This window comes from Pinus tabuliformis, chromosome J, assembly GCF_031772625.1.
Source record: "Pinus tabuliformis cultivar Carrire ecotype Pingquan chromosome J, CPIR1, whole genome shotgun sequence".
Taxonomy (NCBI): domain Eukaryota; kingdom Viridiplantae; phylum Streptophyta; class Pinopsida; order Pinales; family Pinaceae; genus Pinus; species Pinus tabuliformis.
The window spans coordinates 1,199,904,927-1,199,923,541 of NC_142295.1; the positions used below are offsets into that span (position 1 = coordinate 1,199,904,927).

General features: G+C 40.6%; 1 protein-coding gene across 1 annotated transcript in view; it reads left to right on the plus strand.

The window, feature by feature from the left end:
- Positions 1–18,615, plus strand: part of PHS1 (Glycosyl transferase, family 35) — a 55,233-nt gene that overhangs the window by 26,399 nt on the left and 10,219 nt on the right. Inside the window, exons 8-9 of the mRNA XM_089379194.1 lie at positions 17,634–18,065; positions 18,340–18,492. Of these exons, the coding sequence (XP_089235320.1) occupies positions 17,634–18,065; positions 18,340–18,492 (585 nt within the window). The remainder of the gene's footprint in view (positions 1–17,633; positions 18,066–18,339; positions 18,493–18,615) is intronic.

The window sequence follows — 18,615 nt, forward strand, 5'->3', positions numbered from 1 at the left end:
TCAATGGGACAACTGTAAGATGTTGGACAACAGTATGATATAGTGCTACAATGTTCAATGGGATAGCTATAAGATGTTGGGACAACAGTATGATATAGTGCTGCAATATTCAATGGGACAACTATAAGGTGTTGGGACATTAGTATGATATAGTGCTGCAATGTTCAATGAGACAACTGTAAGATGTTGGGACAACAGTATGATATAGTGCTGCAATGTTCAATGGGACAACTGTAAGATGTTGGGATAGCAGTATGATATAGTGCTGCAATGTTCAATGGGACAACACAATGATGAGGCAGTGGCACAATGGGACAACAATGACATTGTGCAACAGTGGCACAATGGGACAGCAAGCATGGACAACATGGATAGCTGTGGCAAGCACATGAGACATGCTGTATGACAACATGGTTCTACAATGGCACATGTGACAACAGTGTAGCATAGGGTGCAACACGGTGAGGTGCAGCATGATGACGAGATGCAACACTATGATAGGTGAAGGAGTCACCCTGGAGAATCAGTTGAAGCAACATGTCTTCAACTGATCTCATGTATCATCTTCTTAGAGATGAACTATGCTCTTATCTAGATAAGTCAAGGTGTTGACTTCTGTTGTAAATGTACTATCTCTCTCTCTCTCTGCTGAACTATGGAAGAACATATAAGAAGAATTGATCAAAGGTTTCCCCACATTGGGGTTTGTCCCTGGCTAGCGCCACATCTTGTATCCTCTTGTCTTGGCTTGCCTTCTGCGATTTATGTTTATGTTCTATCTGTAGTTTACTTTAATGGTGATGTGATTGCTAATCTGGAAAAGATATTGAGCTAACTATGAAAATTGAAATAAATTGCTCTAAGCATAGAACATACCTAAACTTAACATAAAGGAAGTTTGGTGAGAATGCATGCCAAGTGGAGTTTGCTTGAGGAATTTGATATTTTGTCGATTTTTAATGTAGCAAATTTGTAGGAATACAATGCAACAAAAGAGGAATATGCAACTTAGGATGTCAACCTTGACTGGGGCAACCATATGCCAAAGAAAAAGGTTGAAAAAATTGATGGAGTACTAGATGAGAAGGTTTTCAAGATGCAAAAAGTAGCATATGAGAAAAGTTTTGGTGTCAAGTAGAATGATTGAGAGATAAAGGAAAGTACTTGGATTTCCAAAGATGAGTATTAAAGACTTTGTAAGGGGATGTCAAGGTGGATAAAAAACAATGTGAAGTAGATGCACAAGGACGTGTAAATTTTATTTGCAATAGGAATTTGATATGAGAGCATCATGCACAAGGGAAAAGCAAGTGAATGCATAGCTACATGAAAAGAATTTGATATTTAGTGAATTTTTAATGTAGCAACTTTGTAGGAGTACAATGCCACAAAAGAGAAGGATGCAACTTAGGATGCTAAGATTGATTAGGGCAACCATATCCAAAGAAAAAGGTTGAGAAAATTGATGGAGTGTTGGATGAGAAGGTTTTCAAGATGCAAAAAGTAGCATATAAGCAATACCTGGTATCAAGTGGAAGGATTAAGAGATAAAAGAAAGTACTTGGGTTTCTAAACATGAATATTAAAGACTTTGCAAGGGGAGGAGAAGGTGGATAAAAATCATGGTGCAATAATTGCACAAGGATGTGCGAATTTTATTTGCAATGGGAATTTGATGTGGGAGCATCATGTGGAAGGGAAAAGGAAGTGAATGCATAGTTGCGTTGCCCCATGTAAGAGAGAAGGAATTGTTCAAATGAAAGTGTTGTGCAAGTTCCAGAGGAAGGGCACAAAGAGAAGGCATAGATGAAGGTAAAGCAAGACATGGTTGAAGATGACGCACATGACAAATTGTTGGCACATGATGCCATGATGCATAGAATAACTTTTCTTGTGTAAGGCACATGAGATAGTTGAAGGGACACATAAAGAAACAAAATTATTAGTTATAAAACCATTGAGAAGGAGCCTGCTACAATTGACTTGTGTACATGTTGGTTGTATGCTAGTGGAAAAACATCTATAAAGATGCAAAACTTGAAGGAGATCATATTGGCTTCTAAGAAGATGTTGGATGTAAAGGTTTACAATCTTCAAAGGCCAAAGGGGACGAGAAGAAGCTGAGCAAGAAGAGAGAGCCTGAAGGAAGAGGAGGGTTCATGCAAAGTTGAAGACAATAGATAGTGTTGCAGAGGTGAAGGCCATTTACTATGAGAGAGTTCTAGAGGCGAAATGAAGCATGGGAGTTGCTGAAGCACGTAATTGTGTATTTTGTAAATCTTTATTTGCTAATGAGAATGAATTTCTTCTTTCCTCGTGAATCTATATAATAGTTTCTTTCTTGCATTTTGCAATATAGAGTAAGAATGTTGTTAATTTTCCTTGAAACTCTACAACTACTTAAATGAATTACTGAAAGCAAGCCAACTGTAAAGCGAAACCAAATTTACTTTCACTAGTATATAGAGTTTCTTCAAAATCTATATGCAACGGAAAAACACCAAAGATAAAGCACATGCACACAAAATTGACATGCTTATTTCACCTAGGAAACCCAAAAGGAAAACCTGCTTTCCTTGTGGTATTTTATTGATTTTTCTTGAGCAATTGGATCTATTACAATTCATGTTGCTATTGCATCTAACAATCTGTCTCTGAGAACACAATTGTTCTCCTATTGAATAGCCTTGACTTGCCTTGAGAATCCTTGATCCTTGCTCCTATTTTCCTGCGCATTGGAGCCCCTATTTCCTTGCGCACTTTCTCCTATTTCCTAGCGCAAATCAGCTCCTAAATTTGTATGCACTTGCTCCTCAAGAATACGCACTCCACACACAAAGATTTGATCTCTCAAGAATGATTGATCTTGTGCCTTCATCCTCCTTTATAGATAGAATTCAAGCATGCAAGAAGGCCTAGTTCAATTTAGAAGTTCGAGTTGTGATTGCGAGTTAACTGAGAGTTCTACTCGTTCTCTCTCCAATCAACACTGGAGTCTTAACTCGTTCTCTCTTCAATCAATACTAAAGACTTAACACATCCTAACTGAATTTGTTACTGCCACCTCGTCCTATAGTCAAACTGAAGAAGACTCCATGTACCTGAAGCTCCAACCCTACGCATGCAAGCTTGAAGACCATTTTAGTAAACGGAAAACAACTCATCGAAACCGAAGTCTATCTCATGAACTCACATCCATGGTAGAGAAAGACTAACTCGAGGTCTTCACTGGGTAAGGCACAAGCTAGAAGACCTTCCCCGCTACATTTTCAACACTCCCTCTTAGCAAGGAAGGGATTTTATACAACTCCTAACTTATCCCTGAAATAGACAAAAATGCCTCTTACCAATGCCTTGGTCAAGATATTTGTTGTCTGCTCCTCTGTTGGAATGTACTGTAGCTTCACTATCCCAGATCTCGATATGATTTGAGTGATTGTGAAAAACTGGATTCTCAGAGAGCTTAATGCAACTCTGATTGTGATAGAGTATCACAGTAGGCTTAATCCCTTGCCTGAAAAGTCCTACAAGCATCTTCCTCATCTAGATAGCTTCTCATGCTGCCAAACTGGTAGCCATGTATTCGGCCTCTATTGAATTGAGTGCAACTGATCTCTGCTTCCTACTAAACCAGGAAACAACTGCTGACCCAATGTTGAAGACCCTACCCGAAGTACTCTTCTGATCTGTGGAGCTCCCTACCCAATTTGCATTTATGAAGCACTCAAGCCTCACTCCATCAACTTGTCTATACCATTATCCATAATCTGCCATGCCTATGAGATATCTCGAAACATGCTTCGCATCAACCCAATGAACTTTGGTAGGATCCATCATGAACTGGCTCAACTGGTTCACTGCAAACCATATGGTAGGCTGTGTGTTGACTAAGTACATCAACGACTCGATGAGTTGCCTATACATTGTAGCATCTACTCGCTCTACTCTGCTAGTGTCCACCTTCCTCTAGTTTGTGACTAGATGCATGGTCATGGCCCTGCAATAATGCATATGAAACCTCTTGAGGATGTTCCTCTGCCCCAAGAAGATTTCACCATCACTTTGCCATACCTCCAACCCGAGGAAATAATGCATGAGCCATATACCCTTCATCTCAAACTCTCTTGCAAGGTCTGCCTTGCAATCTTGGATCAATTTGTATGCTCCAGTTAATATAAGATTGTCAACATAGAGCACTAGAATGAGTGGGAAGCCCTCCAACCGTGATGTAGTACAAGTTGGCATCCGCCTCACTCTTAGTGAAGCTCAATCCTTGAAGGTGGCTATCAATGAGAGTGCACCATCCTCTTTGGAGCCTGCTTGAGCTTGTAAAAAGATCTCTTTAGCAGACAAACATGAATGTCTCTACTGAAAGTTTCAAACCCCTCTGGCTGCTCCATATAAATCTCTTCCTCAACCACTGTATTGAGGAATGTTGTCTTCACATCCATCTAGTGGATCTTCCACCCTATTTGTGTTGTAGCTACTAGAATTTTCTAATGGATGAATAGCATGCCACTGGAGCAAATGTCTCATCATAGTCGATGCCCTCAACCTACGAGAAGCCCTTGGCCACAAACCCGACTTTGTACTTCCCCACACTCCCATCGGCTCCATTCTTCACCTTGTACAACCATCATGAGCCTACCAATGATTTGCCCTTGGGCATGGCACAATCACCTAGACATTGTTCTTCATGATGGAATAAGCTTCCCCCACCATGGCATCCCACCAAACTTGCTGAGAGACTGCCTCCTCATAACAAGAAGGCACTGAGTCTATCAACTTAGTCATCAATGCCATGTACGCGGTGTACCTTTCTGGCTGCTTGCCTACCTGAACATAAAGCTAGGAGTCTCAATTCACTCCTAGGTCTCCTAAATCAAGCTCTCGGCTCACTTGAATCTCCTTCACCCTATGCTGGGAATCACTGACTGAGTGGCTGGCTCCACTCGTTCTGGTCATCCTGTTGTGCAACCCTCTTGCCACCTAGCTGAGACTCAATTTGTGATATTGGCTGAGGCTCCTGCTTGGGAGCGAGTAGCTCCTCCTTAGGTACTCTAACTTGCTCTCGCTCTAAGACCAACCTTAGAGCCCTTCTCTCCTCAAACCTCACATCTCTACCCTGCGCACTTCCTGCCTTGTTGCTCAAGGCTGTGCTTGTCTCAACTTGCAACAAGTACAAATTATTTATCATCACACCTATTTGATTCATACATCCAGAAGCTAAGTGCTTGAGGTAAGCCTTACCTTTGCTGAAGATGACATCATAACCCTTGTCCTCTAGGGTAGCCACTGAAACAAGGTTCTTCTTTAGGCCTGGAACATAGAGGACCTCCATAATATGGAGAGAGCTAACTGAATCCCTCTCAAAATTGACAGTACCAACTCCCCTAGTCAAGTACTTGCCACCATCTCCTAGCTCAATGTATAACTGGATGTCCTTCTCCTTTAGTTGGCTGAAATACTCCTTGTTCCCTGTCATATGGAAGGATGCTTTTGAATCAATATATCATACGTTGTTGCTTAATGAGCTTACTACTCGTGGATGGGTTTTCCACCAAGTTTGATACAAAGTTTGCTTTAGTGGTGAGCCTTGCCACGAGTGTAGAGCAACAGGCTCTTGGGTAGGGAAGCACTCTACAGGTTTCAGGATCTTTAGGAGGTGCACAGGGATAGGGAGGATTACTGACTTCTAGAGTGGTGAGAAACACCTTCCTCAGTAAGAGAGAGTGTTGAGAAAAAGGGTATGAAGGAAGTGTTTCCTAGTGTTTTTTTTGGCCTTTGGCCTAGGAAAACACATGTGAACACCTTTTTAGTAAATGATTTTATGAGTTTTTAAAGTCATGTGAGGTGACTTTTTGAGTTAATAAAGTCATGTGACGTAAAGTCACTTTATGAGGGACTTTAATACTATGTACGTTATATTATTAAAGTCACTTTATGTTTTTAAAGTGACTTTAGGAGAAAAAGGTACCAGGTACAATTTAAAGTTATAAAGTGACTAGGGAAGTCATTAATGAGGGGGGACACATGAAAAAGGGGTTCAAGTGAAGATTAGATCTCCACCATTGATCTATGAGAGCTGAGATATAAACTCATCCATAGATCAAAAGGGCTAGGGTTTCTCTTCATTATGAGAGACTAGAAAGGGAAAAAGGCAAGGAGAGGTTATTCATTCTTCAAGTGTAGAGTTGGACAAGAGGAGGTTGAGATAGCTTCTACCCCAGGAGGCTGAAATAGCTTCTATTGAAGGAGGCTCATTATTCTTCATGTGCAAGTGTTGAAGAACAGAGCAAGGAGGAGGTGAAGGTAAGGAGGCTGTAGCAAGGTAAAATTAGCTAAAGCAGAGAACACGCTATAGCAAGGGAAAATTATCACTTGTCCGAGTTTCAAGGCTGCTGGATTAGCACACAGCCCGAGGTAATAGATCAGAGGTTCCAACACAAGTTTCTAGACAGAAAAGGCAGACAGATAGCCTGGAAATCAAGGAGATAGGTGGAAGCTTCAGTGAGTTTCTGAGGCCGATCTCCAGCACAGATATTGAGGAAGAATCTGTGCATTTTTCAAGGCAATTAGAGCATTAATTGCAGAATTGACTGCATGTATTTTTAGGCAGATTTTTGACAGTCTTTGGCATGATTTTCAAGGCAGGAAAATCTGACAGAAGCGCTGAAATTTGAGGAGATATTGTCAGCCCTGTGGCACGCAGTTCGAGGAGCTGAAAGGATTGACTGTTACTCAAATTTCTAGAGCTAGAGCTGTCTGATAGTGGCACAGAAATTGAGGTTAAATATTGCTGAACTGTGCACCAGTTCCCAGACGGTGGCACAATTTCCTAGACATCAACAGGGAGGGATAAGCACCTTGTGTAATTAATTTCTGAGACAAGCAATAAAATCTTCCTAGACTGGCTCTCCCCTTGTGGGTTTTTCCAGGGTTTGAGATTGACCAAAAATATCAGTGTATAAGTTTATGTGTGCATGCTTGTGTTTATTATCAGTTGAAAGTGAAGTTAAAAGAGTAGCGTTACCCTAGCAATGATTTATTTGAATGCACATTATGTTGATATATCAGCTACATTGAAATGGGTTGTGGGCATTAAATATTGGTGAGCAAAACAAATTAAATCTAGAGGGGCTACAGGGACCAAAAAATTTCCATCAACTCCATAAGCTATCTGCACAATAAAAGATCACATCTTGCCCATTGTAGCGTAAAAGACTAATTCACACTCCCTTTAGAGAGAAGAGTGATGTAATTTGTGACGATGAAAAATGAAATGAGGGGAGTCTCTATTTATATGGGACCTATCTCCCTCATTTCTACGTTAATACAAGTAAAAAACCCTTAATTACAAGTTTACTTTGAGTGTTCCATAGGAATGAGGTTACAAGCCAATCTCATTGCTCAATAACATAACAAAAGATGTCAAAATTCTCATGTGTGGGAAAAATTGTCTCCTACATTATGATATCATCCTTCAAATGAGCTTTAAAAGCCACAAGTCAATGTCAAGTGGGCTAATGAGTGCTCCATTGATCTGAAAATGGGGCGCTATAGGCTTTCTTGTCAAACTTACAAGAACCTCTTCCGCTTCCAAAGCTTAAACATTCCGAAGACCTTATGATTAACAAATTGCGGAATTAAAAAGTGCTTGAAATAGGTGTATGCTTGTGTTTGGTTTTAAACTGTTTATGTGCTTTGAGTTTATTTGCTTGAACTGATATAAAACATATAACAACAAATAAAGCAACAAATACAATGCAGCAACAAACAATCACACACACATCAATATAATATGGAGTTCACCGAATACTCTTGGGTTATGTCTGCTTGAGCTCTAGTCAACTCAACTAGATTCTTTGGGATTATGGCAAAGTCTTTTTACAAGCTCCACACTCAACTCCACTGGTTTACATAGAACACCATCTTATCCTTGGCTTTGAAGCTCTCTGGCTTTCTGGCTCTGGCTCTTGGCTCTCGGCTCTGGCTCTCACGAGCTTCTGGGTCCACCCGACCTCCAAACGACCTTTTGTCAGCTCCTCTTGCTGCGTTATCTCTCGGCCTTCACTCACATTCTCAGCTCACCTCAGCATTTGTGCTCTCTGTGTTTTTGTGGAATGCTTCGACTTTGTGGATAGCCCAGCCGTTCCTCTGTCTCTCATCATGAGGAATCATTCCCTTGCGGCTCTTCAGCTCTTCGACTGGCCCTCTGGCTCATCGGCTCTGTGGCTCTGCGTCTGGCCATCTGCTCTGTGGCTCTGTGCGTATAACGCATTCCTTTCTTGGGCTTTCTGTTCGTTCATCTCCCTTCCGAGCGTTAAACAATCATTGTAAAACGCTGAAGGTATGGTGGCCACCTGTTTGTAACGGAAAGGACCATTGGCGCGGATGAAATCCCAAAAAGTAGTTTCTCTGACTACACAGAGTAATACACAGAAAGCACTGCAAAATACGACAAGACGCTTTCTATCGGACTTCAAATAATATTGCATCCGCCCTAGAATCCTATCGAGTCCACCTTTGGTCGCTATCGCAAGCCCACCGTTGATCTGCGTGGTCTTTGGTCCAACGGTTGATATCTATTTTGGGTGGCTTATGTGCACGGAGATTACCCGCCCGAAAAGGCGGTTTTCTCTCTCCTGCACCAAGCCACGTGTCGGCCAATGTATGGGATCGGGCGGAGCCCGTCCAATACCACTTACCGCCTGAGGCCCGCCCGAAATCCTGCTTATTACAGAACTCAAATAATATAAAGTTGTGTCTATAATTCCTTTCGGGTCTGACTTTATTGCTTCAAGGCATTTTCTTTTGTATTTTGGTTTTTATACGGAAATGCGCTAATACACAGAAAAAGCCCGAAAACACTTTTATATTGGAACTCAAAATTTATAGAATCGCGTCCATAATCCCATCGGGTCTGGGTCCTGATCGCTAATCGCAATCGCAATCGCAACGGCTTGGGGGTTCTTTCCATATACCATGGAATATTGCGATGCAATCTCATATCGCTGACGCCGATCTGCCGATTTGATCATCGCAATTGCAAGTCGGCACTGTCGCGTATCGGCGCCATCGCTGATCGCATATCGACATATCGCAGTGCTACGGTCCTTCCCTTTTGGGTGTGCTGATCGCCGATCCGCCGATTGGCTGATCGCCCAATCGTCGATATCTTCGATCATCGCTATTGGCTCTAATCGCTAATCACAATCGGCATATCGCGGTCCTAGGGTCGCATGTGATAAGTCGGAGATCGCTAATCGGGGGTCCTTTTGCCTTTGCTTTAAGTCCTCCTTTTAACATCTCCGATGCGATTTTCCTTTATAAGGCCTTAAGCCCATTTTTAGAAGAAATGCCTCCTTTTTCAAAGGACAAAGGCAATCTTCCTTTTGCGTTAACTTCATCATTCGAAGTTCGTTTTAGTCCATTCAAATTGCATCAGATTCATAATGAAAAGATGTATGCAATGGGACTATTTCTAGGAGCAACCTTTGACTTTTCATTTTCCTCGGTGAGGAATAATTTAGACTTAGAAGTCTATCCAAGATCCATTTTGGATCATCCATACTCTAAGAAGTAGTGCTATGTCCATGGGAATGCTTCAAACCAAGATGTAATCACCATGTTGCCCAACGTCATCCTCAAAAGTGCAATAGGGGTGAGGTGTGTGAAAATTCCTAGACTCTAGGAACCCCAACTGCAGCAATTCTAAATCTACTTCACCTACTTGATTTTTAACATACATTAACCAAGTTATTCTTCTAAATACTGAAGCAAATTACTTCTGCAGCCTACACTTAATTAAATATTTGAGCTCATGAAACAGAAAACAGAGCAAAGAACAAGATACATAGGACACACTTATTTTTGGACACAATGGTCTCTGAAAAAACCGAGTGCGGGAAAACCGGTGCACTAGCTCTGAGGGTTTATTATTATGCAGGAGAAATATCTGAATACAAATCTAGGATGCTCATCTAGCAATCGTTTACAGAGAAAATACTGGCGGAAAATCTAAGTGAGTTTCACCTCAATTCACCTAGTAGAATCTTGGTTGATTCGGTAGAACACTGGCTAACCCCAACTATTTCTGCGTTGGCTCTGCGTCAACCCTGCATCACCTTCTCAGCCCTTCGCGTCAGCTCTTCCGGCTGTTTTGGCAATTCCCAGCAGTTTAGACTGTTCCGACAGTTTTGGATTCTGCATGACAAGCAACTTTTCTGCGTCAGCTCTCCCGGCTACTGCACTGCCTCTGCGTAAGCTCTCCCTACAGTTCTGGCAATTCTCGACAGTTTTGGCTGTTTCGGCAGTGCTGGATTTTGCGTGACAGGCGACTTTTCTGTGTCAGTTCTCCTGGCTACTGCGCTGCCTCTTTGCAAGCTCTCTCCGCCTCTTTGTCAGTATTCTCCGGAAAGTCCTTCTCTCGGATTCTCACTGCCCCTTTGCTGCTGAATGATCAATTAGTTCGAATTTCTCAGCTTTCTAGCCCCAGAAATCGAACTCTTGATCAATTCGTTCTTTCCATGTTTGTTTCCAAATTAACCCCAAGCCTCCATTTTATACTTTTTTTGTTGAGTCTTCAATGACCGAGATTAAGTCTATGATCAACGACTAAGATTAAAACATGGCTTGATCCACCTTCTAGATCATTCTCACCCATATTTTGATTAATACCCATTAATGTTTTAATTTCCCTCAGTTTATACTTAGGAACTCCATTAAAATTATTAATTATTTTAATAAAATACAATCTGGGTGGAATTTCACCAAACGGTTTCCGGGTTCTTTAGAACTCATGTGCCTTAGCCTCTCTACCAATTTTCAAGGCTAGAGCACTTCCGATGCTACTAAAACTAACAAGGTGGCACTCTCCTACTCAAGCGTTGGGGCCAAGGAGTGATGTGCAAGCCTTCCCCTGTCATCACAAGGATAAGCATAATCATTCGGGCTTCGAAACATGTAATGCCCATCAAATAGTGTCAAGACCAACCTGGGAGGGTTTTGGGTCCGCCGGGCACATCATCTATAAATCCAATACCAAGCTTCAGAGGATCAACATTTTAGCATCTAAGGGTACTTTTGGAGTGTCAAGTACCATGTGGAATCATGAAGTAGCCCAATGCTTTGCTTTTGGTGGGAAAAGTTGCATCAATAAGGTCATATATGTTATTTGGAATATGTAAAATGACCTCTGGTATGCTATTGGATGGAGGGATAATCATGTGCCCAAAGGCCTCCACTACTGTGATAATACCACCTAACAAAATCCTCTCAAGATCAAGTGAAATCACTAATCATTAGGGGAAATAACCATAAATGCATCATAATGGACAATACCTAATGTTGGGGGCACAATAATACTTCACACAAAGCTCACCTTCAAATGTCTAACTAGATCAAGTCCCGTAAATAGGTTACCTCCTTATATTAGGGATGGTTAGATGGATAACCCTATTAAGTGTATCCAGTTCCCAAGAGGAAGTGATAGGTCCCAAGTTAGCCCATCGATTCATAAGTGTGTATGAGAATGGTGGCAGCAGGTTGGGAAAGACTTCAGGGCAAGGTGTCACAACCAAGTGACTAGATAATGGAGGTCAATGGAGGTCCAATATCCTGAGTGTATAAATGTAAGTAGGGAGCAATCGTGGAGGCATGAGTTATCCCTTTCCTCGACCTACTTTTTCCACCCGTATGGTGTGACTTTTACTTTTTTATGATTTGCTTTGATTTGGGTGCATAGCTCAGGAGCCTAAGCCTTCTTTTTGAGATATTATATATAATACCCGTTGAAGATGAGTTTGTTTATTGCTCATCAGGTTTGGGATAATACAAGAGTTCCTTTAATCGATGGAGCATCATGCACTTGAGGAGCTAGGTGCTTGCTAATGAAGGGGATAGATAATGATTGGGCTTTTTCCCTCACTAATCAAATGTCCCAACCATCTTTTGCATTTAATCTTTTAGTTGCATCAACCTCCAGAGTAAACTTTTCTGGCCTAGATTCAAGGATGAGGATGAAAGGGTGCTAATCCTCATGACCAATAACCACTAACCCGAAGAATGGAGATGGAATAAAGGGGAAGATGGAAAATGGTAATTATGAAATATCTTGGACACACTACTTCAATCAGAGCCTCCTCGGTAGTTCATTTTCTAAAACCCTGAGGCCTAAGTGGAGGTCCCACTAGAGTAGAGTCAAACGCTAACCTTCTAGGTGAAGTGATGGAACAAGAATACAACCAAGATTGGTTAATCATCTAGTTTTCCCCTTGATCCATATTAGTATGCTCATAACATTAAGTAAAAGCACATGATTGCAAAACGATTAAAACACCTGCCTATGGATGACCACGTTCCTTCAAGAAGGAATGCTAGATGGGAGAGAGAAATCTAACCAGAGCAAGAAGTAGAGGATCTTGGCATTATGTTATGTGTTGATCCTATAGGGGTGCTTGGTCCTTGTCTATCCATAGAGGAGTAAAGTTTTGTCCTATAGGTTACCCAGTTTTTGGTGGGTAACAGGTACTAGCATTATGAACCACCTTCCCCCACTAAGTGGTGTCTAGCAAATGTAACATTATAAAGTTATATCACTTGGGAAAGTCCTAGAAAAGCAATATGTATCATCCCACCATATTGACATCATAAGAGAAAGGGACATAATAAAAACGCTAATCCATCGAACCATAAGTGTCTCCCCCATTTCACATCCAACATATAATGACTGTTAGAACATTCCTCCCAGTGACACTAAATAATATCACATTATCATGCAAAAGTCACTATGAAACTTCAACAATCACGAAACATATATCTCTCAACCATTATCATCTAACTCCCCAAGGGATTAGAATCCTCATCCTTATCGAAGATAAGCATATATACCAAATCACCATAATGAGATAGTATGCTCCACATGCATAAAAAATGCAACCAATGGGTGATCAACAAGGCAAGCACATGTGAAATTACCACCAAGCAATGAGCACAATCACCATCCAACTAAGGAGTGAGGCTCTCACAACCAAAGACCTCTAGCAAATGATATGATGCCATGAAGAGAATGGGCTCCATGAAGATGAATCCCCCAAAGATGGTCCAATGCTCCAAGAGTACCAACAACAGATGAAAATCACAAAATGGGACCTCATACAATATAAGTTGTAACACATCCTCCATAAGCAACATAATAATCCTTCTAGGGGAATGCTCCATAACAACCTCTTCCAAAAATAGCCATAGGTCCACAAGATGCATGCAATCAATCGACATGTGTGAATCACAAGGCAACCAACTCCATGGATGAATGTGCAAGATTCCAAGAAGATGGAGTGCACCACAAGGAATGAAGTAATCAAAATCTCAAAATAGCAAGTGGACCATCTCCGCAAAGCAAATCAAAGGACATAAGGGTGAATTGGGGTTTTAACCATGATAAAACTCCATGAAATAATAAAATATATATCTCTAGCAAGATGCCTCCACAAATGCTCCCTCTGAGAGTATCCTCAAAAATGCTTTCATGAACCACACATGTAGCCCTCTAGGTATACCACGTGCCTCTCCAAGAAATCACCAAAAATAGCAGGAAGAAACCTTCCACATGAGCCTTCCAAGATAATGTCGATAAATAGAAAGGAGACCAAGTACAAGAGTTTCCCAAGTCACAAGTGTGACCCTCCTAATGTGCTGTAACTGCTCCAAATAAATAATATATATGCATCAAAAGTGAAACCAATAAGTGATCAACACGGTAAGTAAATGTGGGAAGCACGGTAAGCAAACGTGGGAAGACCACCACGTAACAAGCACAATCACCATCCAAACAAGGAGAGGTGAGATTCCATGAACCAAAGATCTCCATTAATGATATAATACCATGAAGAGAGAGGGCTCCATAAAGATGAATCCCCCAAAGTTAATCCAAAAGCTCCAAGGAACCAGCATCAAACCTCCATTTGTGTGATGGATATCACTGTTGAAAATGTAGCGAGCAAGGTTTTTTGGCTTGTGCCTTAGCTAGTGAAGATCTCGAGTTGTACTAATGAGTTAGACTTCAGTTAGGATGAGTTATTTCTAGTTTACTAGAATAATCAAGTTAGCGTGCATAGAGTTGGAGCTTCAGTTATTTGGAGTCTTTATCAGTTTGACTACAAAACGAGGTGGCAGTTAATAGTTCAGTTAGAGTGAGTTAGTCTCCAGTCTTGATTGAAGGAAGAGCGAGTTAGATCTCCATTTTTTTTATTGGAGAGAGCACGAGTTAACAAGTCCAATGATAATTGGAAGGAAAGTGAGTAACACTCTCAATTAACTTGCTATCAGAGCTCGAGTTCTAAATTAAGCCGGGCCTCCTTGCATGGATCGAAGTTCACATATAAAGAGAGGACGAAGGCACAAGTAAATTACAATTTGTTTTGTGCACGAAGGTTTGTGACAAAACAAAGCTCATGAGTTTGTGAGAGAACCTTGATTGTGGAGCGCAGGAATTGTGTCCTAAGCAATAGGAGCCACAAGTGTGCTTGGATTTAGGAGCTGGTTGTGCGCAAGAGAGAAGAGCTGGGGTCCTAAAGAATAGGAGACTGAAGTGCACTAGAAAATAGGGCCAAGAGTGTGCTAGGAATAGGAGATCAACGCAAGGAATAAGGGGCTCAAGTGCACAAGGAAGGAGGGGCAGAATTGAAGCCAGACAACAGGTTTTGCAAAGTAAGTCAAGGAGGCAGCAGAGGAACAATTGCATGCTAGAGAGCCAAGATCAAGCAGTGATCAAGGCAAGCCAAGATCAATTGTACCAGCTGAGATTTGTGAGAAGAATCAGAACGCTTTCTCAGAGAGACAAATTGCTTTGTAATAGATCCAATTGCTCAAGAACAATCAACAAAATTCCACATCAAGGAAGCAGGTATTCCCTGTTGGGTTTGCTAAGAAGACAAGTGTGTCAATTTGTGTGCATGTGTTTTTATATCTCTGGTGTTTCTGCTACTTATAAACTCTGTATCTTGGTGAAAATAAACTAATCCTCAGGGTTCAGTTATTCATGTAAGTAGTTGCAGAGTTTCAAGGAAATTTAACAATCATACAATATGAGCTCTAACATTGCCAATGTGCTGAAGTCGTTTGACATTTGGTCAATTTTCAAGTAACATTAAACTCCTTATCAACAACCTTGGATTTCCTCCCCAGCATGACGTGCCAACGTCCAATATGTCTATATGAACTTGTTGATGTCTCTTAACACTTGGTTGATTTTAATGATCTTGTTAAACATTAGTTTGACGACTTGAATTTCCTCCTCTTTAGGTGATTTACCGATGCAATTTTCTGATATGCTGACTTGTTGATGTTTCCCACACTTCAATTTTTATGACCTGAACAAACCTTACATCCATGACTTGTTTTTCTTCTTTGTTGATGACTTGTTGATGGCCTATTTGCAGATATGTCTACTTGCAGATGTCTCCAACTATGTCACAAAGTTTGCTGAACTTCAACCTCGAGGTTCAAAATTCGGCAAACTTAAAGAAAATTGAGGTTCGGCGAACCTCATGGTTGTTGACCAAGTCCACAGCTCAAGCTTGTAATCTATCCTTACAGTTTCCAAGTCCATGATAACTTTTTTGATGCTCATTTCTTACTATTTTAAGTTATATATCATTTTAGAGTTACTATGGAAAATATATAGACAGACCTACTGGTCAACCTCATCCGAACCTCATAATTTTTTTTGACTTTTAACTGAACCTAATCATTGTCGAACCTGAACCATGTGACTTAGGTCTCAAACACTGAATTTTTTTACTTCTACAAACCTTAATTACAAACTTGATTTTCCTAAAGGCAGTAAGCCTTAAAGGTCTCTTCACAAGATTTGAACTTGTGACCTCCATTAAGGTGTGCAGAGTGACCTTATCAACTCTGCTACATGTTTTTTGTGTCATCTTTCTGTGCGTTTTCTGCCTGTGCTTTTCCTAGCATGGTGCCACCTTTGTGAATAATTTCTTGCAATGGGAAATCTTGGCAAGGAATTTTTGGTAACAGCTATCACAGCAGAAACCAGAAGATTTTCGTCAGGTAATGGATTCATCTCAGCATCAACATAAATTTTTTGTCGACTAATGGAGTCTTCTTTAATCACCTTTCATAAAATCATCCCATTCTCATGACCGCAGAGATCAACGTGAAACTATGATACCACTGTGTAATGCACCCACTGATTATCATCCTCTGGGCACCGGGTGTATATCTGAATTTGATAACAGATACATTTCTTTTAACACAATGGAAATGGGTGTAAACTCGTGAATTTAGCATGCTATATTTAAAAGATAAAAAGCATTGTGTCAAGATAACCATAGTTGCATATAAATTAAATCTAGACATCTAGAAGCAACAACCTATAAATTTACACCATTTAACACAATACTTATTTTCAAAGATAGCTACAAGCTGATTACTTGAGGAAGATTCACGACCCAACTATAGGGTATTCTTCAACCAGAGACACCCCCAAGCTAAGGGCATTATGAGGACCACTTTGGAAGCCTGAACAATGCATGCAACAGTTATCATCTCAAGTTTAAACAGAGAACAAAGGCAATCTAGCCAAACCAAAAAGATGCTGACCCCAACTAGATCAGAGGAGAGCAATCATTGCCCAATCTAGTGGACATTACTAACAAAAGCATCAGGCACTCTCTGTAACTCAAGTACATTAAAGAAATGAGTCCTCTGTGAGTCTGTAGTATGCCAGTGATTGGGACTAGTGCTGACTGCTGTAGTGGGCAACTGCCTCTGCTTTCATTTCTTTGCATTCATTCTCCACATTAATGGTAGAGCCGATTACCCACAATTTCCAAAGGCTGGGGTATGAAGAATCTCTCCAAGAATGTCTGCAGCCCAAGTATTCTAAGGATCAAGGTACACAAGGAGCACGAGTATGTTAGAACTCCATGTACTAGGTGAATCAAAATGGGGTATTGCAGAACCTAAAGCAGACAGTTTCTTTAGCAGAGGCTGAGGACAAGATTCCTCCAACCTAAATTAATGGTACAATATGATTTGCACAAATACTCAATCCAATGACTAAAACGAGTTTCAATCGTAAAAACCCATCTATAGTTGGCTCTAGGCATTTCTACTCATTCTACTTATTCTTGCAATTCCTGTTTTTTCATTATTACAATTTTTTCTCTAGTCTGTTTATAAAGTCACGAGGGTGTGGTACAAGATATGCCTAGAGTTGATCCCCTGGCCAAATTTTGGTTAATTGCGATATTGCATGTGCAAATTTGTTTACTGATGATTATCTACGATCCATTTTGTGAAGAATATTTTTCCTGTAGCTGAAAGATCTTGTAAGTGTGAAAATTTAATAAGATTCAGTTAAGTCCTCAAGTGTCTGAACTTCCCATTCTATCTCTGCTGTTTGTACAATTGTTAAATGTGTCTTCCTGCCACTGTGTATAGTAGGACAACTTAACAGAGGGTTTATCCTTCCTGAGGCACATGCAACAATCTTCGTGGCTATATATGTGTAGTTTGGTTGCCTGTGATCAATATTTGACTGTAGTTATGTATCATTTTAAGTTTCCTAAGTGAATAAAAGGTTGGCTGTTTATCTGCCTTTGCAGTTCATCAAGGAAGTCATTGCCAAGAGTAATACGGTAGATCTTAAAGAATTGGAAAAGAAGATCAGAGGAATGAGAATACTGGAAAACGATGATTTTCCAGAGTCTGTAGTGCCAGTATTTTCTGACCTGTGGAGAGAGGAAGAAGCTGCTAAGGAAGCCGAAGCTGCTAAGGAAGCCGAAGCTGCTAAAGAAGTTGAAGCTTCTAAAGAAGCTGTAAAAGAGAAATCTGAGGCAGTAGAATCTGAACCCAAAGCTGAGCTCAAGTCACAGGACAAAAATAAATCTAAAAGCAAATCTAAGGATATGGTTGTTAAACCAGCTAAATTGGTACGCATGGCTAACTTATGTGTTATTTCTGGCCATTCTGTTAATGGAGTTGCTGAAATCCACAGTGAAATTGTGAAGAAAGAGGTTTTCAGTGATTTTTACGAGGTAATATATTTTTCCTTTCTTGCTTATTTTATCACGTTTTAAATTTTATATATGACACTGAGAAACTGCTTATACGATGATCTAATCCTTCAGAGCTCTTAATTTCTACGGAAAAAGAAGGCCCACACTGCCGTATAGTTAGTAGTTCAGAGCGAGTTGTAATAACTTTCCTGATATCACCTTTTTAGAGTAGCAGCAATACCAAATAGTTGGCTGTATATAGGCTATTTACCGAATAGTTGGCTTGTAGCTTATTTTGAATGTTTGATATTAGATGTGGCCTGAAAAGTTTCAAAATAAGACCAACGGCGTAACTCCCAGGCGATGGATTCGATTTTGCAACCCTGAATTGAGTAAAGTTATCACTAAGTGGCTTGGAACAGAAGAGTGGATTCTTAAGACTGAACTTTTAGCAGAGCTTCGAAAGGTTAGATCCACTTATTTTGTTGGTAATTTTTGCTGCACTCAGTTTTTATGCTTGCTTCAGTCTACCTCTTGCATGTGTCCTAACAAATAAGAACTCTTTTCCTAGATTTCAGCTCAGAGGCTG